The sequence below is a fragment of the Oncorhynchus masou genome, chromosome 3, assembly GCF_036934945.1.
Source record: "Oncorhynchus masou masou isolate Uvic2021 chromosome 3, UVic_Omas_1.1, whole genome shotgun sequence".
In the NCBI taxonomy this organism is placed as follows: domain Eukaryota; kingdom Metazoa; phylum Chordata; class Actinopteri; order Salmoniformes; family Salmonidae; genus Oncorhynchus; species Oncorhynchus masou.
This window is the reverse complement of record NC_088214.1, coordinates 27,589,771-27,616,886: the sequence shown is the minus strand read 5'-3', so window position 1 is coordinate 27,616,886 and position 27,116 is coordinate 27,589,771. Positions and strand designations below refer to the sequence as shown.

General features: G+C 41.5%; 2 protein-coding genes across 3 annotated transcripts; one reads left to right on the top strand and one right to left on the bottom strand.

The window, feature by feature from the left end:
- The first annotated feature begins 56 nt into the window (after nt 1-56).
- LOC135513871 (DGAT1/2-independent enzyme synthesizing storage lipids-like) lies at nt 57-6,910 on the top strand. Of its 2 annotated transcripts, XM_064936854.1 has the most exons (8): nt 57-147; nt 595-649; nt 924-1,324; nt 1,661-1,828; nt 1,998-2,191; nt 2,408-2,468; nt 2,562-2,701; nt 2,818-6,908. In XM_064936854.1, the coding sequence occupies exons 3-8, from the start codon at nt 1,000-1,002 to the stop codon at nt 2,920-2,922; spliced, it is 993 nt and encodes a 330-aa protein (XP_064792926.1). In that variant the 5' UTR covers nt 57-147; nt 595-649; nt 924-999; the 3' UTR covers nt 2,923-6,908. The 2 variants fall into 2 exon arrangements, with proteins under 2 accessions (XP_064792926.1, XP_064792934.1); XM_064936862.1 differs by lacking the exons at nt 57-147; nt 595-649; nt 924-1,324 and adding an exon at nt 1,350-1,469 and having other exon boundaries at nt 2,818-6,910.
- LOC135507034 (XK-related protein 4-like) lies at nt 6,831-27,116 on the bottom strand. Its single transcript, XM_064926544.1, has 3 exons — nt 27,088-27,116; nt 25,537-25,736; nt 6,831-14,529 (listed from the first exon to the last, which is right to left on the bottom strand). The coding sequence occupies exons 1-3, from the start codon at nt 27,114-27,116 to the stop codon at nt 13,571-13,573; spliced, it is 1,188 nt and encodes a 395-aa protein (XP_064782616.1). The 3' UTR covers nt 6,831-13,570.

Genomic DNA, 27,116 nt, shown 5'->3' with positions numbered 1-27,116 from the left:
CAGTTCATTCCACGCAAGTTGTTTTGCCTTGATGACATTCGTTCCTGCATGTGTCACATGAATAAGGAACCGGTTGAACAAAGAAGAAAAGAATCTGTAATTTTCCTGCTATCGACTTTCCAAAGGGATCAAACCAGTGCTAAAAAAGTATGTAATTATTTCATTAAAATATGGTATTGTTATTTATGCAATAACTAGTATAGATGTCCATGCAGTAGCTGTACTAACGTTAGCTCGTTATGCATTGATGTCAATGCTAACGTAATTGAGGTCATTCAGTCTCAAGAACTAGCTAACGTTCCCACAGACAGATGTATATATTTGTACCTACTGTGTAAATTAAACGTTTGCTAGGTAATCGAGGGAAATGCGATTCATAACAAGCAGCTTTTTCATTACTGTGTCTAGTTTGCTAAGATGTTTAGTTTTAAATTGGACTTTAAAGTTGTAGCTCACTAGCTAGTATGCTATTCGCTAGCTAGTTATTACAGCGGCGTTAACGAGTGGCGTCAAGACAGTACACGGCTAACGTAGCTAGCTAACTCAGCTGTCACAAGGAGTGAATGAAAGGCATTTACTTTCATTTCTCTTTAGAGTCTGGTCCTGGAATGATCTGTCCCCAGTATTATTTACGCTGGAAGAATAAAAGGTTTGTGACGTGTTACCCTTTGAAGAACTTATAGCTAGCTAGCTACATTTTATAATGTTTCATTCAGTGATGCTGCAAATACCATTTGATTACTTGCTATTTGGGTTGTTTATCAAATAGCTGAACTTCATCTAGATAATTGTTAATTTATGCATGCTGATTTCATTATTTGCATATTAACCAGCATGTGTAAAACATGCTCTCATTGTATTTTGGTTTACTTTAATGTATTGCTATTTTACATTAGTCCTCTTCTCTCCATTCTATACTCCAGGCCTGCCCATTGGCAGATGGTGTCCTCATTCGACTTGGCTTCCTTTGGGAGAGGCTAATTGTGGCAGGCAGGCAGTATGTCAAATGGGAACGAGTCCTGCATGTTTGGTGATAGAGATGATTTTCTAGCCTGCCTCTTTCACACATTTGAGGAATGGTCAGGACTAGGACCTCTGGAAGACTATCTGAGCTATCTGGAGTACCTGGCCTGGGTTTTCACCCCTCTGGTTGTCGTTTTCATCTTGCCCTTCCTCATTGTGATCTTCCTCTACCTTTCCATCCTCTTCCTCCATGTGTACAAACACAAGAACCAGCTCAGGGAGGCCTACTCCAACAACCTGTGGGATGGTGCTAGAAAAACACTGGCAACGTTATGGGATGGCCACGGGTTCATCTGGCACGGTATTTATACAAGTGGCGAAGTGTTCTAAGGCATCACTACAGACCCTGGTTCGATTCCAGGCTGTATCACAACCTGTCATGATTTGGAGTCCCATAGGGCGGCGCACAATTGGCCCAGCGTCGTCCGGGTTAGGATTTGGCCGGGGTAGGCCGTCATTGTAAATAAGAATTTGTTCTTAACTGAATTGCCTAGTTAAATAAATAAACACAAATTATATGTGTGTGTGTATATGTCAGGGGATGTTGCAGGGTGTTTGTTTATTGCTTGTTTACTTCTGCTTTACCATGACAATGACTATTGCCAATGCTTATATAAATGTGTCTTTTTCAAAACAGGATATGAAATCCATGGTATGGAGAAGATTCCCGATGAAGGAGCAGCTCTTATAGTCTATTATCATGGGGCTATTCCCATTGACTATTATTACTTTCTGGCAAAGGTCCTCATTCAAAAGGGACGGATTGTTCACTCAGTCGCTGATTACTTTCTGTTCAAAGTTCCAGGTAAGATCTTCACAGTTCCATTTCCCAGTATCTAAATATAAAAGTGAGATGTTACATTCAGCCCTCTGTAGTTGATCAGTAAAGTGTATAGCCTATAGCTGCCGTAGTCCATTCTTACTACATGAGCCACTTTGACCCTAAAAACAGGACCTTTTATTTTTCTCTGTAGGGTTCAAGCTGCTGTTGGAGGTGTTCAGTGTCATCCACGGGCCCCAGGAGGAGTGTGTGAAGGCCCTAAAAAGTGGCCACCTCCTGGGCATCTCACCTGGAGGCGTGAGGGAAGCCCTCCTCAGTGACGAGACCTATCCACTGCTCTGGGGGAAGAGAAAGGGCTTTGCACAAGTGGCTATCGATTCCAAAGTGGTACATATGGGTTTTTGTATTCTGTCTTTGTTCTCACAGGATGTGTCCCAAATGGCACCCTATTCCCTATATAGTGCACTACTTTTGACTGGAGCCCTATAGGGAATAGAATGCCATTTGGAGACAGACAGTACATGTCACTTCTTAGTCTCACACAGGAGCATAACTTTATCTGAAATCCTCTTAGATATTTAATGTCTTCTTTACATTTTTCAGCCAATAATTCCGATGTTTACTCAAAACGTCAGGGAAGGATTCCGATCTCTCGGAGGATTAAGTATGTATGCTTAACTATTCATTTTAATTGCAGTGTAACTTTATTTTAACTTTATTATAGCTCACATTAACATGAACACTTTATATTTCTCAGGCTTTTTCAGATGGTCGTATGAAAAGTTCCGCGTGCCGATGGCCCCCGTCTATGGGGGTTTTCCTGTGAAGTTTCGTACATACCTAGGCAACCCAATCCCATACAACCATAACATTAGTGCAGCAGAATTAGCTGAAAAGGTAAGTCATTATGCAACTGTAATTGAATGGTTACTTACTGTCTGACATGTGGTGCACACAAAAGTCAAATGATTGGGAAAGACGGGGTCAGAGAATTTTCCTTTTCTGTTTTCCAGACACAGCAAGCAGTTCAAGCACTCATTGACAGACACCAAATAATTCCTGGGAATGTCCTTCGAGCATTACTAGAGCGATTCCACAGCAGGCGTAAAGACAAATAAATATCCTTTTGAATAGCCTTTTGTTAGTTAAATGAAGCAGTTCCTTGTTTTTAAGACAAACTGTTAAGAGTATTATCAGGTGATCAATTGAATGTTTAACTGATTCCCGGTTTCTGTTATTTCACTATATTAGTACTTTTTACACTCAATTTGTCACAAACCAAGTACAGAAAATAAGGTAAATTGTAAAGGTGTCATATAGCCTACAACTGTAATTATAATGGTTCATGTCAAATGTGCAAATTGAAGACATTTGTGCATTGTTGTATGATCCCACAATTGATTTGCACAAATTGTTAAATTGTTAAAAGTTCCACTGGCTTTTGCTTAACAACTGTAAATATTGGAACAATATAGCAATTGATATACATGGAACAATATAGGTATGGCGACTGGGCTGTTTTATTTTCTTTAATCTGTGTACAATGTTAGCCTTTTGATTGAAATAATTATATCATTTCTTTAATTTGGGGATTTTGTACATTGTATTATGTAGGTATGTACTGTAGCCTATGCACTTTTTAAAACCTATTGAGGTCCATTGTCAGTGTGATTCAAGACGGAAATTATTTGTAATGTTACAAAAAACATGTTTTAATGAGTTTTGCTGGTTACAAGTAATTCCTTTAAAAATACTGAACAAATTTAAACAACATATGAAGTGTTGGTCCCATGAACTGCAATAAAATAAAATAAATGTTCTATATGTACAAAAAAAAAAATTTACAACCCTGTTAGTGAGCATTTCTTATTTGCCAAGGCAATCTATCCACCTGACAGGTGTGGCATACCAAGAAGCTGATTAAATAGCATGGTCATTACACAGATGCACCTAAAGGCCACTCTAAAATCTGCTGTTTTGTCACAAAACACAATGCCTCAGGTGTCTCAAGTTTTGAGGGAGTGTGCAATTGGCATGCTGACTGCAGGAATGTCTACCAGAACTGTTAATTTCTCTACCATAAGCTGCCTCCAACGTCTTTTAGAGTTTGGCAGTTCATCCAACCAACCTTACAACCGCAGACCACATGTATAGTGGTGTGTGGGTCAGCGGTTTGCTGATGTCAACGTGAACAGAGTGCCCGGTGGTGGTGTGGTTATGGTATGAGCAGGCATAAGCTACGGACAACAAACACAATTGCATTTTAATGCACAGAAATATTGTGACGAGATCCTGAAGCTTATTGTGAGGCCCATTTTTTTTTAAGGTGTCAGACCAAGAGATGCATATCTGTATTTCCAGTCATGTGAAATCCATTGATTAGGAACTAATTAATTTATTTCAATTGACTGATTTCCTATAACTGTAAAATCTTTGAAATTCTTGCATGTTACATTTTATATTTTTGTTCAGTACTCTAAAATGCAAGACAGCCATTCCAAGATACAGTATTTGGGAAGTGGTTTCAAACAATATACATTTTTCGTTAATAAAACCTCTGGGTAACTTTTCTGTCACTTTCATGTGACAACATTGAGAAATGACACTTTGCTACAATGTAAAGTAGTGAGTGTACAGCTTGTATAACTCTAAATTTGCTCAACACACAGCCATTAATGGCTTAACCGCTGGCAACAAAAGTGAGTACACCCCTAAGTGAAAATGTCCAAATTGGGCCCAATTAGCCATTTTCCCTCTCCAGTGTCATGTGACTCGTTAGTGTTACAAGGTCTCAGGTGTGAATGGGGAGCAGGTTTGTTAAATTCAGTGTCATCGCTCTCACACTCCCTCATACTGACTGGTCACTGGAAGTTCAACATGGCAAAGAACTCTATGAGGATCTGAAAAAAATCATTGTTGCTCTACATGAAGATGGCCTGGGCTATAAGAAGATTGCCAAGACCCTGAAACTGAGCTGCGGTTTAACTGAACAGGCCTCGCCATGGTCGACCAAAGAAGTTGAGTACACGTGCTCAGCGTCATATCCAGAGGCTGTATTTGGGAAATAGACGTATGAGTGCTGCCAGCATTGCTGCAGAGGTTGAAGGGGTGGGGGGTCAGCCTGTCAGTGCTCAGACCATACGTCGTACACTACATCAAATTGGTCTGCATGGCTGTCGTCCCAGAAGGAAGCCTCTTCTAAAGATGATGCACAAGAAAGCCCTCAAACAGTTTGCTGAAGACAAGCAGACTAAGGACATGGATTACTGGAACCATGTCCTGTGGTCTGATGAGACCAAGATAAACTTATTTGGTTCAGATGGTGTCAAGTGTGTGTGATGGCAACCAGGTGCGGAGTACAGAGACAAGTGTGTCTTGCCTACAGTCAAGCATGGTGGTGGGAGTGTCATGGTCTGGGGTTGCATGAGTACTGCCGGCACTGGGGAACTACAGTTCATTGAGGGAACCATGAATGCCAACATGTACTGTGACATACTGAAGCAGAGCATGGTCCCCTCCCTTCGGAGACTGGGCCGCAGGGCAGTATTCCACCATAATAACGACCCTAAACACACCTCCAAGACGACCACTGCCTTGCTAAAGAAGCTGAGGGTGAAGGTGATGGACTGGCCAAGCATGTCTCCAGACCTAAACCCTATTGAGCATATGTGGGGCATCCTCAAACGGAAGCTGGAGGAGTGCAAGGTCTCTAACATCCACCAGCTCCGTGATGTCATCATGGAGGAGTGGAAGAGGACTCCAGTGGCAACTTGTGAAGCTCTTGTGAACTCCATGCCCAAGAAGGTTAAGGCAGGGCTGGAAAATGATGGTGGTCACACAAAATATTGACACTTTGGGCTCAATTTGGACATTTTCACTTAGGGGTGTACTCACTTTTGTTGCCAGCGGTTTTGACATTAATGGCTGTGTGTTGAGTTATTTTGAGGGGACAGCAAATTTACACTGTTATACAAGCTGTACCCTCACTACTTTACATTGTAGCAAAGTGCCATTTCTTCAGTGTTGTCACATGAAAAGATGTACTCAAATATTTACAAAAATGTGAGTGGTGTACTCACTTTTGTGATATACTGTAAGTCAAATGTAACTAATGTTTAAGTTCACTGTAACGTGTAGCCTATGCTAAAACCACTTAGTGTATTTTTTTGTACTAACCTGTCAAATAAAAACACTGCCCACTGATGCCAATCCAAAGGTGAGAATTACCTAAAATTTCCAATAAAGAATGATGGGATTTATTCAATGGCTTTTGGGGGCTATTTCTCAGCAGACAAACTCCATAGCACTTACATCTCACAGTGATGAGCAACACCACAAACTCAGGCCTGCAGAGATCTGAGTTATGGAACATTGTTGGTATCCACATCACATATTGTGCAGCTTATATCAGTCCAGTACTGTCTAGTTATGAGGCTTTGACACCTGTACAGCTCTCCCTGTCTGTCCTGATATCCTGTTCACCTATTCACCTCTGGTGGGCTGCAGTAGCCACTGGGTGTGTCCCAAATGGCACCCTCATCCATGTAGTGCAGTACCTTTGGCTAGGGCCCATAGGGTTATAGAGTCTGGTCAAAAGTAGTACACTAAATAGGGAATAAGGTGCTATTTTGGGACACATACATTGTCAGTGGATACAGCGTCTTCAATAATGAATGAAGAGGTAAACTGCACCTATTATCTAGTATGTCATCATGCAGAATGTACATTTTACCCACACATACCTATTTGCATACTGTATACACACAGTATTCAAAGCCAAGAATTCAATGCACTTAAATGTATCGGTGTGTAAATGTGCTGATCTTTTGTTCATTCACTGCCCATTCTGCAAACACTGCATTATATCAATAACAATGCTGTTGGAATGCTTTATAACCAGTGGCTCTAGTGAAATTATGAGTCATGGTATAATACATTACCATTATACCCATATCTTTAGAGTTGCATGCACATAATGTGACAACCTGTGTTACCAAAACACAAATTATCTAAGTGGAGGCTGAAGAAATGGCCACAGTGTACTTTATTAAATTAATTTTGGTACTTTGTGTTGCATTAGAATCAAATAAAAATATACAAAAATTCAATATATACAAAAATGTCATGGTCTGTTTTTACTGTTCAATTTATAATAACATTAGTTTAATTCTGATTGAATGCAGTTCAAGCACTTCAGACTTTCATTACACAATGCAACTTACTTAAAATACCAATAATTAACAGTTTTTTAGTTTTTTTGCATTTTTGTCATTTAATACATCACATACACCACACTATTTTAATCTGTATTACATCATATGTAACTGCCGTCTTGTGGCGGCGACCTCCAGTCAACAGACACCCTTCACAATCAGGACTCTGAGAGGAATGTTCTTTTAACATGTACATTTGCATACATTTATTTACAGTTATATAGTTTTGTTTTTCAATTACTATTGTGATCTTCCATTTGCAACTGAGACACTAAGGACATCTGTACACTATGCGTTAGAAGTTAACAAAATGGAATGACATTCCTATGTTCATTTGTTACTGTGCTTGTACTAATGTTATATTGGCTACAGTAGGGCTGGAATAGTATGATACAATACATCACTGCTATTTGTCTACATTACTAGTATCTAATGTTGATGAATACCTCAGCACAAAACTCAACCCCCAATAATGGATCCAAATCAATACATAATATTAGTAGCTCCTTTTGTTAAAAGTCTTCAGTATGACCGACTACAAGAAGGACAATTCCATTTCCTGGGTCAAGGGTTCTCATTTAAACTGTGAGTTTAATAGGTCTATCTTGCATTGTGGATAATTATATAATAGTATAAGCACAGTAACTGTATAGAAACACATTGCTATTAGGTCGTGAACAGAGAACTTTGATTAACCTAGAGACCTCACACCACTTTGATCATCATAACCACAAAACCAGAGGACAAAAACAAATCCTTATGAGATTGAAAGAAATTAAACAAAAGCTTAGAAATATTTTCTTAAGGCAAACGAAACAGATATAGGCCTAAGCAGCTGAAATAGTCACAACCATGAATTCCTCTTAAACAATGAAGCGGGTTTGTTGACAAGTGCATTTTCCTGTTGTCTCAGTCTGCTTGCTGATGCACTTACAGTGGTAAACAGAATACCATCCACCATCAAAACACTGAACGCCTTATCATTTGTTTCACATTTGGATGTATGCTCTTGGTAAGAAGATCAGTACAGTATCATGTATCAATGACGTCAGAGGAGGGTATTCTGTTCAGAAACCAAGTTGAGGTAGGTATATGTACAATTTACACACTTTTTCAGAGATGATGATGAACAATGGTAGTCTGAGATTAATCCCTGGATGTGCTAAAACATTTATTTATTTATTTTTATGAAAGAATAATATGCCTTCCTGAAAAGTGTATCTGTATAGATGGGTTTTACAGAAGGTGTAATAATCATTTCATCATTATCACCCACAAGACCAAAGGAGATTTTCCCACTCCGTTGTGACAACAGGGAATGTATTTTTGATGTACTAATAATGACTCTTTTGACCTTTCCTGACCCTCTGCCCTATAAAAGTGACTGACACATATTCATATTTGACCCTAAGCTCAACACTACTTTTTTCTAAAGATAGAAATCGTAGAACATTGATTGTAAGTCTTGCACAAGTCTCCTATTTTTACAGTGCCAGTGTATTCAGCCCCCGTGGCATTTTTCCTATTTTGTTATATTACAACCTGTAATTGAAATGGAATTTTATTTGGATTTCATGTAATGGACATACACAAAATAGTCCAAATTGGTGAAGTGAAATTTAAAAAAAATTACTTGTTTAAAAAAATTATAAAATATAAAAAAAAAACAGAAAAGTGGTGTGTGCGTATATATTCACCCCCTTTGCTCACATAATTAGATAAATAAAGTCCACCTGTGTGCAATCTAAGTGTCACATGATCTCAGTATATATACACACAACTGTTCTGAAAGGCCTCAGAGTCTGCACCGCCACTAAGCAAGGGGCACCATGAAGACCAAAGAGCTCTCCTAACAGGTCAGGGACAAAGTTGTGGATAAGTACAGATCAGGGTTGGGTTAGAAAAAAATATCTGAATCTTTGAACATCCCACTGAGCACCATTAAATCCATTATTAAAACATGGTACGAATATGGCACCACAACAAACCTGCCAAGAGAGGACCGCCCACCAAAACTCACATACAAGGCAAGGAGGGCATTAATCAGAGAGGCAACTAAGACCAAAGATAACCCTGAAGGAGCTGCGAAGCTCCACAGTGGAGATTGGAGTATTTATCCATGGGACCACTTTAAGCTGTACACTCCACAGAGCTGGGCTTTACGGAAGAGTGGCCAGAAAAAAAGACATTGCTTAAAGAAACAAATAAGCAAACATGCTTGGTGTTCGCCAAAAGGCATGTGGGAAACTCCCCAAACATATGGAAGAAGCTACTCTGGTCAGATGAGACTAAAATTTAGCATTTTGGCCATCAAGGAAAACACAATGTCTGGCGCAAACACAAAACCTCTCATCACTCTGAGAACACCATCTCCACAGTGAAACATGGTGGTGGCAGTATCATGCTGTGGGATGTTTTTCATCAGTAGGGACTGGGAAACTTGTCAGAATTGGAGGAATGATGGATGGCGCTAAATACAGGGACATTCTTCAGGGAAACCTGTTTCAGTCTTCCAGAGATTTGAGACTGGGAAGGAGGTTCACCTTCCAGCAGGACAATGACCCTAAGCACACTGCTAAAGCAACACTTGAGTGGTATAAGGGGAAACGTTTAACTGTCTTGGAATGGCCTAGTCAAAGCCCAGGGCTCAATCCAATTGAGAATCTGTGGTATGACTTAAAGATTGCTGTACACCAGCAGAACACATCCAACTTGAAGGAGCTGGAGTAGTTTTCTTAGAAGAATGGGCAAAAAACAATCCCAGTAGCTAGATGTGCCAAATGTATAGAGATATACCCCAAGAGACTTGCACCTGTAATTGCTGCAAAAGGTGGGGGGGGGTTTTCTGTTTTATTTGTTTGTTTCACAATAAACATATTTTGCATCGTCAAAGTGGTAGGCATGTTGTGTAAATCAAATGATACAATCGTCCCAAAAAACTATTTTAATTCCAGGTTGTAAGGTGACAAAATAGGAAAAATGCCAAGGGGGATGAATACTTTCGCAAGCCACTGTAGAGGTGGTGTACTGGGTCCAGCGGGTGTTCATTTGGATGGGACTGACAGCAGTTGTTGTATCTGTACATTTTTTGCAATGTACATGAATACTGTGGAAACCTATGTGGATATCACTGTATGAGGACACAGTCACACACACCACAATTCTGATAAACAAGACTCGCGTTGTCTATTTGTGGCCGTGACCCCAATAAATCATAAACACTGGGACTCCCACTGAAAATGAAAATAGCAGTTGAAAGCAAATAATGGGATATGAACAAAACATGATAAAATCTCATGTTAACATGGATCAGATTGACTAAAGGAAAGCAACACAAGCTAAAGACGTGCAAGGTGACATTGAGAGAATAATTTACTACATGTTTTATTGATGAGGAGATGGAACCAGGCCAAGTGACCTTCAATGATTCACTAGTTAATGATGAGCAATTCATTTGACCTCTTTAAGTGTCTCATCAATAGCAGACCAAAATAAGAGATCCCAAGATAAAATAGAACAAAAGCACCAGTGTTGTGCCATTCACGATAATTTGCTCATTTCTAAGCCTGCGCTTTCTTGATTTCCCCCTGTGTCGTTTGGTTTCTGTCTTCATTGTAAATAAATAAAAATCTGCTTTTTAAATTCTTTACCGTAAAACACAGACAGGTTAATGCAGGAGTGTTACACTCATTTTGCCCCACAGGCTGCATTCAGTCTTCACCAAGGTCTGGAGGGCCACACTTAAAATTGGTTATATTTCCTCGGCGTCAAAGTTTGCTGAAAATTGCCCTCTATCCATCGCTTTTGGGATTTTTTATGCTTCCTGACTGTCTAGCTTTTCGGTGGCTGATCTGTGGCATGTTTTACTCAACTCCATTAAATATTCAGAAGTGAATGCCGCTACACATTCAAGAGACTCTCTAAAAACGTTATTTTTGGTAATACATGCAGAAGCACTGGGTAAAATCATGTCCACAGCTCTGTTTTCTTGGAGTTGAATTTGGTGTAGAGCAGCATAAAGAGACTATAAATGTAAGTCCATTATCATTTCTACAGTTTCATATTTGTTGTTGTTGTTGCCATTTCTATGTCGATTGAGATTGTTTTTCCTCCAAAATAATTCTAATTTTTTTTATGAATAATAAAATAAAATAAACACTCAAACAGGCCCGGATTGAAGGGGCTCGCGGGCCGGATCCATATGACAGCCCTGGGTTAACGAGAGAAGCTGAAAAGATAAGTTGCAATAAAACATGTTGCACCATTTATGCTCATCCACACTTAGAAGAAGAGCTGTGGACATGATTTTACCCAGTGCTTCTGCAAGTATTGCCCCCAAAACTTTTTAGAGAGTTTCTTGAATGTGTAGCGGCATTCACTTCTGAATATTTAATGGAGTTGAGTAAAACATGCCACAGAACAGAAGGGAACAGACATAACTAAGACAATTTGTGTGATGTCGCAACAACAAGGCAAATGATGTGAAAGCAAATTAAAGCAAGAATTTCCCACATTCGAACGGATATGAATAATTCAAATAAGACATTTCAACAAAAACAATTCAACAAAAATAAAACTGAGCCATTCAGTAGAGATTTAAAATCTAGCTCTAGTCGAAAACAACAGGCACATCTTTCTGGACTGATCAATGGCCCTTTCTCACTCTCACATTGAATATCATGGTTTCCTTCCCTCAATGTGCTCTGATTAATTCCACAGAAGTTGTGTGCCTGTTTTTTCCCCTCCTCCTTGTCACCCTCTTCTCTCCATAGTTCAAACGAACAAGACATAAAAAAGAACCGCTTGTGACCTAGAACTGAAAGAGAAGCTACACACTTTCTTTTTTGTGAAGACACCTTTGCAAGATATTTGAAGATATTTTTAGATATCACATCCACAGTCATAGTGCCTGGGGCTTAAGTCAGAGCATAAAAGGTGAAATACTTGTTGTTTCCTGCTCAAAAGACCATCTTGACACCATTGATGTTGGATCTCGACAGCTACAATGATAGTGGTATACACCCTAGAATTGGTACTGATCTTGTGTTGAGTATAGGCTACAGCAGCCTTCCACACCATAGTGCTGAAGTGCATGTCTCTAGTTCATTGCACTACAATATATAGCTGCAGACAAACTGACCACTGATTGTAGCATCTACACATACCATCCTGCGCCATGCTTTTCCTCTCTTACAAGCACGCATGAGCGCGCGCGCACGCATACACACACACACACTTCCTCCCACACACACGGATGGTAATACACTTTTACATCAGTTAGGTAAAACGTAAAAAAAGAATGTGGCATCTATGATGACATTAGATCCTGCAGGTGCTTCAGTTATGAGAGTAGTTTGGCTGAAGTGGTTGCTCGTTTGTCTCTTATCCTCTCCTCCTCTCCGTACAGAACAGCACTATGTGGCCCAGCAGACTGATCCTTATCAGCCATATGGACGCATGGCAGCCCAGACCACAGCTGGACGAGGCTGGACTGTAAATAGGAGCTGCCAGGAAGGTTTTCTTGGCATGCCGCCTTTTATCCAGGCAAGAACAAAGATGAGGTTTGTCCTTCAGTCTCTCCACAATACACAAACATTCCGGTTTTATTTAGCATATAAACAGCATGATTACCTGGTACAGTACTAAGCTTCTTCAAAGTAAATAGCAGTTCTGCCCTGCCTGAATCTACTAATATCCAGTTACTGGCATTCACAGCCACAAAATCCAGTAGTTTCAGACCTTTTGGCACTAGGACAACATGGCTGATGAAATCAGATCAGAAGTCATGGGCCAGTACACATGTAAAGTATGACAGACACAACGCCCTACTCATGTCGCTAATTACATCACGGACTATGCGTGTTCTACTTTGTCACCTGTTTACTTTAAATTAGAAATAACTAGAACCATCCTAAATATGAATCAGGACCATCAACTGACCTTTTTATTCTTATTTTTGTTAATGAACACGTCCACTATATCAGGGGATATTACTTGTATCCTATAAATGTAAAGTACATATTTGCAGGTCTAAGATGTTGGTAATAGAAATTAATGTAAATATGAGATATCGTAGGTAACCATTAATAACCTGTTATGAACCTTCATAAGGATCTGTTATGAAAGGGAATGATATCATTCATTAGAACACTGCTTTTATTCTGATAGACTATTGGGCTAAATGTTTTTATGTGTGTGTGTGTGTGTGTGTGCGCAATGGCCTTTTATCAAATAAGAGATTCCCTGACGGACGTAAGTAAAATAAATAAAAAATAAAATACAATGACAACATCAACCAAATAAACCCAAAAAGAGGAACTCTGTTTAGAAAACATGAATATATCCCTCCGTCACATCAACTAATAAATTGTGTCTATGCTTGCCCATGACAATCAATATCATGGTTCAATGCTAGTATCTAGAGTGAGAGAGAGCTAATAACTTATTATTGCCACAGTCCTGCTGTAAATCCAAGTTGATGGTCATCCTTTGTTACGGTTTTGCATTTCCAAGGATCCAACATCCAAGCATCCATCCAGGCAGCAGTGTAGGGCTACAACGTGGTCTCATACTCCAGGCGCTCCTGAACTGTAGTGTCATCTTTGTACTGGAGTCTGGGCGGCGTAGGGGAGCAGTCGATGGCCAGGATGGCCTTGCGTATACCCCTGTCCAATACGTGCCTCTCCCAGGCCGGATAGCGGTTCCGACACAGGTCTATTTTGATGACTGTCTCATCGATGCGTGGGACACGGGAGGACGGCGTGGAGGGGGCAGTGGGTCTCACCTGAAACACGGGCATGCAGCCGTCCCTCTCTGTGTATTTGCCGTCCCTGCCAATGGTGCCGTCCCCCGAGATAAGAGGCACACCACGGTTGGACCTCAACGAGTTGGTGGCCCCCTCAGCGGGCAGCATGAAGGCAGCCGTGGGGTCGTCCAGCACGAGGCTGGGTGAGCGTCCGAATCGGGGCCCGTTGGGGTGAAAGAAGGCGTAGTACATCAGCATGAAGACAATGCCGGTGAGGAAGCTGCTGAAGATGACACAGAGGGCGGGGACGGCGAAGGCATCGGTGCTCTGAGGGACGCGGTACAGGTACCACAGGGCACTCAGAGCAGTGTTCTCCAGCAGGATCACAAAGTAGTAGATGAAGAGCCGACACCGAGTACGACCCTCCTTCACATTAAACCAACTGAAGATGTAGATGATCCCCACGACCATGTCGAAGACAATCTCCTCCCACTTGGTGATGCAGAACTCGGTCTCACAGTGGACTATCCAGAAGGTCATAATGCACCAGTGGAGGACGATGAAGATACCAAAGTAGAGCTGGAACACGGAGGCGAACAGGGCGAAGGTGATGACCCGGGCGGCAATGGTGAAGAAGTGCCAGCAGAACTGGATGATGACGGCCAGGTAGCTGATTGGCTTCTTATCATCCCGGGAGTCTCGTAGGGCTTTCTGATAGGATGCCAAGGCCCAGGCCAGAGACACCAGGGAGGCAGCCGCTGTCATTCCTACGGAGACACAGAAAGGACAAAAAAACTCATGAGATTCGCAGTCACATTCACAGGTATAACATAATCAGAGAGTATGGTAATTCAAACTGTTATTGACCTATATCCATCCTGCCCTGCCTTTCTAAAGTCTTTGAAAGCCAAGTTAACAAACAGATCACCGACCATTTCGAATCCCACTGTACCTTCTCCGCTATGCAATCTGGTTTCCGAGCTGGTCATGGGTGCACCTCAGCCACGCTCAAGGTCCTAAACGATATCATAACCGCCATCGATAAAAGACATTACTGTGCAGCCTTCTTCATCGACCTGGCCAAGGCTTTCGACTCTGTCAATCACCGCATTATTATTGGCAGACACAACAGCCTTGGTGTCTCAAATTACTGACTTGCCTGGTTCGCCAACTACTCCTCTGATAGAGTTCAGTGTGTCAAATCGGAGGGCCTGGTGTCCGGACCTCTGGCAGTCTCTATGGGGGTGCCACAGGTTTCAATTCTCGGGCCGACTCTTTTCTCCGTGTATCAATGATGTCGCTCTTCTTGCTGGTGATTCTCTGATCCACCTCTACGCAGACGACACCATTCTGTATACTTCTGGCCCTTCTTTGGACACTTAACAAACCTACAGACGGGCTTCAATGCCATACAACACTCCTTCCGTGGCCTCCAACTGCTCTTAAATGCTAGTAAAACTAAATGCATATTTTTTAACCAATTGCTGCCCACACCCGCCCGCCTGACTAACATCACTACTCTGGACAGTTCTGAGTTAGAATATGTGGACAACTGCAAATACCTAGGTATCTGGTTAGATTGTACACTCTCCTTCTAGACTCACATTAAGCATCCCCAGTACAAAATTTAATTTAGAATTGGCTTCCTATTTTGCAACAAAGCCTCCATCACTCATGCTGCCAAACATACCCTTGTAAAACTGACTATCCTACCAATCCTGGACTTCGGCGATGTCATTTACAAAATAGCCTCCAACACTCTACTCAGCAAATTGGATGCAGTCTAGCACAGTGCCATCCGTTTTGTCACCAAAGCCCCATATACTACCTACCACTGCGATCTGTATGCTCACTTTGGCTGGCCCTCACTTCATATTTGTCGCCTAATCCACTGGCTCCAGGCCATCTATAAGTCTTTGCTAGGTAAAGCCCCGCCTTATCTCTGGTCACCATAACACCCACCCATAGTATGCGCTCCAGCAGGTATATTTTACTGGTCATCCCCAAAGCCAACTCCACCATGAGCTGCCTTTCCTTCCAGTTCTCTGCTGCCAATGACTGGAACGAATTGCAGAAATCACTGAAGCTGGAGACTCATATCTCCCTCACTAACTTTAAGCATCAGTTGTCAGAGCAGCTTACCGATCACTGCACCTGTACACAGCCCATCTGTAAATAGCCCACCAAACTACCTCATCCCGTATTGTTATTTATTTTTGCTCTTTGCACCCCAGTATCTCTACTTGCACATCATCATCTGCACATCTATCACTCCAGTGTTAATGCTAAATTGTAATTATTTTGCCACTGTGGCCTTTTTATTGCCTTACCTCCCTACTCTTACTACATTTGCACACACTGTATAAAGATTTTCTATCGTGTTATTGACTGTACGTTTGTTTATCCCATGTGTAACTCTGTGTTGTTGTTTTTGTCGCACTGCTTTGCTTTATCTTGGCCAGGTCACAGTTGTAAATGAGAACTTGTTCTCACCTGGCCCACCTGGTTAAATAAAGGTGATTTTTTTTTAAATACATTTTTTTGAACTACATGGGAGTAATGTGTGGAGTTTTTTGTGCCATGATGTGATGTGACTCTTTAATAGATACTGTACCGGTATGTATAATGTCTCAAATGGATGAGTCACAAGAAATGTGTGAAGAAAAAAGATATTCCCAGGAAGTATTTAAAGAAGAATACTTTTCAAAGAGCAACGCAACACCAAACAGAACCGGGAGCCAAACAAAAGTTTTTTTTACACCAAAACACAAACACAAGCACATTTGGGAGACAAACAACCCTTCAGGAGGAACTGCATAACATTATATATTCCTCCACTCAGTGACTCTCTGCAGCGCAATTAGCTCAATATGAAACCCATTCTTATCCAAGCTGCCTGTAAAATACAGCAATTCACAAGGCCCACTGGTGGTGTTTAGCTCTGAAATATCTGAACTGAGGGACTGTATTGTTGCTTTGTACTCAGTAAAATCCAGTAAAGATGGCTGTGGTCCAGGGATCCCTGGCTGTATGACACTGGGTTTGACACTGGGTTTCTCTGAGGAGCTGGGTGCCATGGTTCAAGTGCCAAGTGTTCATGGCGCTGGAGTGATCGTCCTCTATCAAGAGTGAGAGGAGACTCTCACTCTCCTGGACTCGATACTAGAGGGAGACAACAGCCTTCACACACACACACACACACACACACACACACACACACACACACACACACACACACACACACACACACACACACACACACACACACACACACACACACACACACACACACACACACACACACACAACCTGCCCAAGATGTCTCTACGCACACACACACACAATACTTTGGTCTGACTGACAAGTGCGTTGAATATACTGTATCTACTGTTTATTGTTTCTCCGTAACTGCAGGTACTGCAGGATTTTGTTCCAACTAGGCACCACACCTAACCAACTGGGCTAATTGATCAGTTCAGGGCCTAAATTCAACACGCCTGGTCTTCCAGGTTGGTTAAATCAAAAGCATGAAGTGCGAGGGTTGCCTACCCCTGCCCTAGGGATTCAATGGAAACTCTTTACACTATAATCTGACTGTAAACACTGAAAGTAGGAGCAATACGGAGGTTCATTGGCAGCCATTCAAGTTCATGCGACCCCTTAATCACATGGAGAAGGACCCCATGAATATCTGGGATACATCCAAAATGGTACCCTATTCCCTATAGCCCTCCAACTCAACTCTGGACCTGGAAGCCAGTTCCACTGTGTTCTTTCATTGTTCCCCTCTAATCAGGGACTGATTTTGACCTGGGACACCAGGTGTGTGCAATTCATTATCATGTAGAACAGAAAACCAGCAGGCTCTGAACCTTTTAGGGTAAGAGTTGAATACCCCTGTCCTATATAGTGCACTACTTTTGACCAAAGCCCTATTGAGCTCTCTGCTGCCAATGACTGGAACGAATTGCAAAAATCACTGAAGTTGGAGACTTATATCTCCCTCACTAACTTCAAGGATCGGCTGTCAGAGCAGCCTACCAATCACTGCAGCTGTACACAGCCCATCTGTAAATAGCCCATTCATACAACCAACCAACTACCTACCTCATCCCCATATTTGTTTTTTGTTTATTTCTGCTCTTTGCACACCAGTATTTCTACTTGCACATCCTCATTTGTACATCTATCACTCCAGTGTTAATTACTAAATTGTAATTACTTTGCCACTATGGCCTATTTATTGCCTTACCTCCTTACTTTGTTTGCACACACTGTATACCGATTTTTCTATTGTGTTATTGACTGTACGTTTGTTTATGTGTAACTCTGTGTTGTTGTTTTTGTCGCACTGCTTTGCTTTATCTTGGCCTGCAGGTCGCAGTTATAAATGAGAACTTGTTCTAAACTGACCTGCCTGGTTAAATAAAGTTAAATAAAAATAAATAAAAAAAGAGCAGCCCACAATATAGTGATTATACAATGGTGCGGTTGGTTGATACATAATAAAGATGGCTTCCTATTAACACAATGAGCAGCAGAATGGGATGTCACCATCCGACCACTATTAAACCATGCTATTCAATCATGTGCAAATTAAAAGTGAGGAACAGTCATTATTACGGGGCATGACAGCCAGTGTTTTCCATAAAGTGAGCCAGCGGCCACTCAGAAAACACACTTGCTCCATTATTTTATTACATCCGCAAGAGCAAAGAGAGAGTGAAGCAAACTGGGAAATTAATACTGGTCGAGCTGTGCCTCATGACCCCAGTTTATCCAAAAGTCTAGCGGCCTGGCTGGGTGGACTAGCTCTTGATCAACCTGTGATCATATTGTGACTTTAAAGGTTATAAAAGATCAGACCACATTTAAAATGGAGATGATCACTATTCATTGCAACGCAGCTCCCTTGGCTCCTCTTATAACAAAGAGTTACTACTGTGAATTACCCACAAAGACATCTGGCAACAAGCTCTGCTCTGTCTGGTGGTAGAGCTGTCCCGGATATTTCCGTTTGACTTTTACCAGAGATGGCTTTGATGATGGGGCACAAAGCAAAATCCATACTTGACATTCTCTAGACCAAAGACTGTTGTGGGCAGGATACTTGTCTGTCTAATCTAGATCATGGATGATGATGTGACTGGCTGCTATGGACATTGTTGTCCATGTAGCAACAACCTTATACATAAACCAATTCATTATCCTGGAGCTGGATGAATAAATCCAGCTTCAAAAGTTGAAAATGAAAGCCATCCAAACACCCTTTCAAATGTAAATGAAGATTTGAGATGATAGAGAAAATATAGGACAACTTCAATGCATGTGCATATCAAAGCGTTGATATCTTATTGAGAACCTCACTCAAAACTCTATGGCTCCTTGTGGATGGATATGTATCTGGAACCAATGTCAATCCTGTCACCTCACTCGAGGAGTCTTACAGTACAGCAAAGTGTTACCCAATTACCCTTTCTGTAGATACCCTTTGTGTAATGTCTCCCAAATAGTCCCTATGGGCTTAAGTGTAACTGCAGTATATGCATTACTTATCTCCCTGTTCCTGGCTTTTAACACCCAGGACCATTACAGTCAATTGCATTTTGTAATCAGACGTTAACATATGGCTGACTCCTGTGCTTTTTAAATTATTTTCACTTCAAAGTCAAACCAGGTCAGTTTGTTGAGAGAGATGTCCACTCTCTCTTTTCCAGGATGTCAGAACTGGATGGTGTGATGTATACAGTAGAAATATGACAGAAAATCATTGTGTCCTTCTACTTCTGTCTACACAAAAACATGCTATCTAGAACCAGCTGTCCCCATAGGAGAGCCCTTCGAAAAACTAGTTTTGGTTCCTCTGCCTTGAGCAGAGTTTTTTTAATCAACTGTATCTATCTACTATATTGATTGGCCTATCTATTTACACATTTGTATTTGTTTGTCATTGATTAATAACGGTCTTTAACCCAGTTAGATGCAGGCCAGGCCATTAGGTGTTGGGGCGTGATGAAAGGGTTTAATGACTACTGTGTGGAGTGGGCTGATTAACAGGCTGAGGCCAGGAGTGGCAGGGGACTGGGAGGGGGATGCCATTCTTATTCTGGAGCTAGGCCCTGCGCGTGTGTGTTTGTGCACATTTAGTTTAGTGCATGCACGTGAGTGTGTGGGTGTGTGTCTGAAGAAGGAAGCAAAGCCATTCCTCTGCCCACACACACACACACACACACACACACACACACACACACACACACACACACACACACACACACACACACACACACACACACACACACACACACACACACACACACACACACACACACACACACACACACACACACATACCTCGAGGAGAAGGAGGAGGGGAGGGAAGCTAGATGAATCTGCCGGGCTGCCACAGTCCACCATCGTGCTGCCTGGCTACTGGGTAGTGTGATTTAACTGGTGATGTAATGCTCCTCCTCTCCTCTCACAGAAGCTTCAGTAATTTGGGAAAGGAGGCGGGCTGGGGACCAGGGAGGGGCAAGGTTACATAAACCACAGCAGCATCACTGCAGCACTGGGGCTGCAATGTACCAAATGGCACCCTATCCCCTATGTAGTGCACTACCTTTAGCCAGACTAGTGCACTATATTAAAGGGAATTGGGGGCCATTTCAGACAGCAAAGGCTTTGGCCAAAATTACTAACAGGGTACTGTATAGTATAGGCACTATGTAGGGAATAGGTTTAAATTTCAGATGTAGCCTGTGTGGAATTACCTGCTTCAGCAGCAGCAGGGTCATTACTGTTGGCAGCACTGGGAAATGGATATTGTGGAAATATAACGTTGATGAGTGTCTGCTTCCTGTACAGTTGAGATTTTTCAAGTGCGAGTGGTTTTCTCCTCATAGACTCATGCCTTTGGCACTGTCACTGTGTTGCTGACAGTTTCTTTCACTGATTTGTCACTGCTTTTATAAGAAGGCAACATATGGTATTCTCACTGCCAGCAACAGAGCTGGATAACTAACTCTCTGGATAACTCTCTCAGTGATACTTTAAGTCAGTGAGTGAGAGGTGAATGTCTGTGACCATGCATGATCAAAATAACACTTTTCTTAACTTCGGGGATTTAAAAAAAAACTGCCAGCATTGGCCTTCTAAAATAAAACCAGAACAAGGGGAGAGAGTCAGACATAATGTTGTGGTAAGGAAGAAGACATTACCTCAATTAACTTATCTAGCAGAGAGAGGAATGAAGACAAGTGATTTGAAGAGCACACGGAGAGGGCCTGGGACAGGTCTGAAGCAGCCTTATCAAACTATTAACACAAGCTTATTTGGAAAAGGAGAAAGTAAGCTCTTCCCAACCATGGTGGGTTTTTAAATACATTGCCCAGTTCATCAGATTATAGGATGTATTGTTTTACCGAAATAGTTCAGACAAATGAATGGTGTGTGATATGCCACTGGGTTAAATCGTTTCTTAAATCAACACGGAAGGTATGACTTGACTTGCATTTCATAAAGCTCTCCATATTAGCTCCCTGTGATAGCGCAGTGTGTTGATGCAAACAATCTCTAATTTCTCTTGTTCTTTTCCAATATGAGAGTCACCAAGTCAAATGTGACTGCATATTCAAGCAATAGGTAACCAACAGTGATGTACCCTTGACTTATGACCGAGAGGGATTGCTGAATACCACTTATTTTTCACCTGGGATAGATATAATTCAGGAAAAGTGCTGCAAGAAATACAGTCAAGCTGAAGAATCGCTCACTTACAGGTGCTGGTTAGATAGACCTCCTGGAGAATAATCCTTTTCCCAGGAAGGAAGTGTGTCACTCTGACAGAGTGTAAGAGAGGAAAAAGGCTGACGACTGATGGGGTCTGGCTCACTGCTAGTGTGGGCTAAAACCACAGTAGCTATGGCAACTTCACTTAGAGAGAGAGAGAGAGAGAGAGTGGTAGGGAAATATAATGAGAACGAATGAGAGAGTGAGTGAGAGCAAGAGAGAGAGGTGGAGAGGAAGAGATAGAGGGCTCTATTTTTGGCTGGCGTTAAGGACGGCACTAGTGTCAAACGCACATTAGTTTGCAATTTTGTCATGTAAAAACTTGCACACTGGCATTTTCCAGCCCTAACGCCAGGTTCGGCAATATACCTGTCTTACATGAGCTAGCTTGCGCTCAGATGGGCAAGGTGGAAATATTTGAGGTGTGTCATTGAAAACGTGATCCAAAGTGCTCATTTCAGGCAGCGCTGACAGGGATATTTAAGACCAACCTAAAGCTGGTTTTAGCAGTAACACAGTTGGTTATGGCATGAATTTTGACAGCGGAAACGCATCCAAGCCGTGACGTACACTGCATATGGAACAAGATCAGTGGTGTAAAGTACTTAAGTAAAAATACTTTAAAATTCTACATAAGTTGTTTTTTCGGGGTATCTATACTTTACTATTGATATTTTTGACAAATTTTACTTTTACTTCACCACATTCCTACAGAAAATAATGTACTTTTTATTCCATACATTTTCCCTGACACAAAAGTACCTGTTGCATTTTGAATGCTTAGCAGGACAGGAAATTGGTCCAATTCACACACTTATCAAGAGAACATCCCTGGTTATCACTGTCTCTGATCTTGTGGACTCACTAAACACAAATGCTTTGTTTGCAAATTATGTCTGAGTATTTCCCATGACTATCCGTAAATACATTTTTAAAAACACAAATTGTGGCATCTGGTTGCTTAATATGAGGAATCTGAAATTATTCATACTTTTGATACTTAAGAATATTTTAGCAATTACATTTACTTTTGTTTATTTAATAAGTATATTTAAAACCAAATACTTGTAGACTTTTACTGAAGTAGTATTTTACTGGGTGACTTTCACTTGAGTCATTTTCTATTAAGGTATCTTTACTTTTACTCAAGTATGACAATTGGGTACTTTTTCCATCACTGAACAAGAGTGACCTAATGTGCTTTTGGTGGCTGTATACTTCCTTTTTAGAAACATTTAAAAAACAAGGCTTTTTTTGTCTGCCCATTGTAATTTTGAAGTAGTCAAGACTGTCGATAACAGGTTTGACTCCTGAGACTACTTGGAAATACATCTTAAATCACCAAAGCAAATCACCGACATTCTCTTTTTATCTAAGCATTGTAGTCAGGCCCACATTATTTTAACCATGCAGGTCCCGTTTTGGATGTGTGTGAAACCCTCCATAGTCTGCGTTGTTTTAATATTACATGCCGACATGGAGAAATGACGGTGCCTGTAAGTGTGACATTTCCTATTAAAACAAGTTGTTGTTTTGTTTACAATTTGATTAGAATTATTCACCTCTTTTTACGCCTTATCAATAATTAATTTAATCTTGCTTATTGACAATGTTTGGTATGTCCACGCTCAGCCATAATGTAATTTACGGTAGGCCTAGCCCCTATAACCAATTCTTCCTTTGGTCGCCTCTCCTTCCAATTCTCTGCTGCCAATGACTGGAACGAACTACAAAAATCTCTGAAACTGGAAACACTTATCTCCCTCACTAGTTTTAAGCACCAGCTGTCAGAGCAGCTCACAGATTACTGCACCTGTAACATAGCCCATCTATAATTTAGCCCAAACAACTACCTCTTTCCCTACTGTATTTATTTATTTTTCTCCTTTGCACCCCATTATTTATATCTCTCCTTTGCATATTCTTCCACTGCAAATCAACCATTCCAGTGTATTACTTGCTATATTGTATTTACTTCACCACCATGGCCTTTTTTGCCTTTGCCTCCCTTATCTCACCTCACTTGCTCACATTGTATATAGACTTATTTTTCTATTGTATTATTGACTGTAAGTTTGTTATACTCCATGTGTAACTCTGTGTTGTTGTATGTGTCGAACTGCTTTGCTTTATCTTGGCCAGGTCGCAATTGTAGATGAGAACTTGTTCTCAACTTGCCAACCTGGTTAAATAATGCTATTGAAGCCATGCAATTATTTAGAACAATGTGGACTGAAAATGGGTTCAAGTTAACATATTTTGCAAAGATAGGTCTACATTTTGTTATTTCATTTCTGTAAGTAATTTAACAAACTAACATTGGAATTGAAGTTGATACCAAGACAATACATAAAAGCCCGTAATTACACGTTCTGATTGGCCAGTAAGGGCAAAGCCTAGACACACTCACAACTTGTTTATTCCTCAAAACCCATCCCGATATTGAACAACCATGTTTTCATGTATTTTTTATCGAAAATTGTTAATGAGCTAAACTGAATGGGGGACTAAAACGGTTAGGTCAAGCCAAGGTTAGCGATGCCATGGGTTTTAGGTGCTCTATAAATCCGCCATAATGTCCTCAAGTCTTGGTGAGCCGAGGATGTGATTTTCAGAGCAATTAACTTTCCCCATCAATCCATCCACATTTCTCTGTCCCATTGTACTATAGCAGCCTGTGAATATCAAATGGAAGAAGAGGAACCTATAAATACACTCTCTCTTCTTCTCCCAAGGCTCCTAGACTCAGAGTAGCTACAGTGATTAACATCCTGCATTATGTGCATTTTCCACTTGTAAATCTTATGCAACTCCCACCGTATGAATAGAATTGTTTTGAAATGATGGCTGGAGAGAGACTGACAAGAGGAAACACAACCGAGTTACTACATCCACAGACTCGTCAGCATCCTCTCCATTGTTTTCTCTCCCTCTCAAGCGCATCACACATTTTTAGAAACCCTCCTCACCGCTAACGTCAGAGGAGGTCCAATCTTCTTTAGCACAGCAGAAAGAGCATTAGTGCCTCTAAAGTGCAGCAAATACTCTGCTTTCCGCGGCTCAGCACAGCAGAGGAGAAGGTAGAGCAAAGCAAGGCTATGGAGTTGTGGGGACGATGGACAAGGGGAAGACTTGTGATAGTGTTCAAGCCCACAGCAGACCTGGAAGCTTTCCACTGGCCTAAATGTGGCCAGCCTTCTTCCCCCCCTGCGTGCGTTTGCTTGTGTGTCTGTCTGTGTGTCTGTGTGTGTGAGGCATGCGAGGTGTGTGTGTGCCAGCCCAGCCAGTGTAATTAAACATGATTCATTGCCCCGGAGAGAGGACCACACTCTTTCTGTACTTAACATTACATTAGGCCTGCATTTCTAAGAGCAGACTTTACATTGATGTGCTTCTGTTCACACTAACAAAGAAGTATTCCACACAGGCCCGGACCACAATAGAACACTTGGGTGGTGGTGTTCTTTTAAACAGCGGTATCCCAACTTGGGAAACCCTAACGGTGCAATGTGACTGATTTACAACAGACAGAGGCAATGAATGGGAATAGTGGGAGCTGGAGAGAGTATGTGAAAGTGTGGTTTCAGGAAGTACATTGTTTTTACAGTATGTGTACAGTGGCAGATAGATGAGGTGGGAGAGTGTTAATACAGGGTGTGGTTCCAGCCAGTACCTTGTATTTACAGTATGTGTACAGTGGCAGATAGATGAGGTGGGAGAGTGTTAATACAGGGTGTGGTTCCAGCCATTACCTTGTATTTACAGTATGTGTACAGTGGCAGATAGATGAGGTGGGAGAGTGTTAATACAGGGTGTGGTTCCAGCCAGTACCTTGTATTTACAGTATGTGTACAGTGGCAGATAGATGAGGTGGGAGAGTGTTAATACAGGGTGTGGTTCCAGCCAGTACCTTGTATTTACAGTATGTGTACAGTGGCAGATAGATGAGGTGGGAGAGTGTTAATACAGGGTGTGGTTCCAGCCAGTACCTTGGACGGCCTGCAGTTTGTGGGTCTGGATGATGATGCAGAGCTGCAGGACCAGCTGAGGAGCGCTCTCCAGGAAGGTGGCCAGGAGGTGCAGCATGCTGACGTCAGCGAACTCGTACACCATCCTCCAGTAGAACCTCCAGCGGTCATGGTCCCCACTGCGCCGGCTCCGGATGCCCAGGTAGATGGCGTGGAAATACCTGGAACAAAAGGAAACAATATATCCACAAGTCAAATTACAGGACACCTCGTGACCTTGTCAAAAAGTTTGGACCCCTTGGCGTTGCAGCTAATGCTCTACCGCTCCACATAACCTTTGGTTATGCATGTACATAGAGAGTCATATTATATGTGTGTTTATATGTGCCACTCAAATGTTTTTCATTAATTTCCATATAATCCTATCTACAATGCATTTCACCAAGTCGAACTTCTAAAATTGTGTCCCACAGCTCCTATCCAACAAACCGCATTCAGTAGTAAGAGGGTTTCTGATGTTGTGTTGGGTTATCCTGTGTGTTAGCGATGCCTAAGGATGCACATGAATTTGATGTGAATTATTTAGTGCTGTTGCAGTTGATTCTGTGAATACTGACATGGTGTGGCGAGAAACAATAAACACAGAGAAAGTGATGTCATTGTTACATCACTTCAGCTTGGTATTGTAGCTAGAATAATGATTATGATACATTTAAGTCCCAGGGGGATGTGGTACTGTGTATGGCAAATATACTACCGCTAAGGGCTGTTCTTAGGCACAAAGCAATGCAGAGTGACTGGACAAAGTCCTTAGCCGTGGTATATTGGCCATATATCACAAACCCCCGAGGTGCCGTATTATTATAAACTGGCTACTAACGTAATTAGAGCAGTTAAAATACATGTTTTGTCAAACGCGTGGTATCAGCCAATCAGCATTCAGCGCTCAAACCTCCCATTTTATAAGTACATTTAACCTGTCATTGCAAATTATTAAACAATTAAAGACCAATTGTTTTCTAAAAGTGGACTTAATTGTTACACAGTGAAAATGTCTCAAGTGGCACTTAAGATTAGTTAACCTCAGCATTGGCAGAAACAGCTATCTGCTTGCTTGTTCTAGGCTGAGTTCCAAATGGCACCCTATTCCATTTATAGTCCACTACTACCCATAGGACTCTGGTCAAAAGTAGTGAACTATAGAGAGTCAGGTGACATTTGAGACTCAGAAGCTTCAAGTGGATGGAACATCACTTTTAAGCTGCTAGCTATTCCCAGCTAATTAACTACATCTATATTTGCAATGCTAATCTAGCCATTTAAACATAAAGGCTTGAAAGAGCTTATTTCTCAAACATACACTTTTACTGTCAGAGAGAGACATGCGCAGAATTAAGATGAGGCTAGCTATTGACTACACCTCCACCAATCTATGAAATCCTCACACACACAAAAATAATATGCTCCACTGGCAGTCTGGGAAACCATCCAAACATAACCGTCCAGAATCTACCTGCTCACCACAGGGCTTTTTGAGTACAGCACTGTACACTGCTTCTACTACTCCATTACCTGAAAACATGTTCAGGGGAAGCCGACAT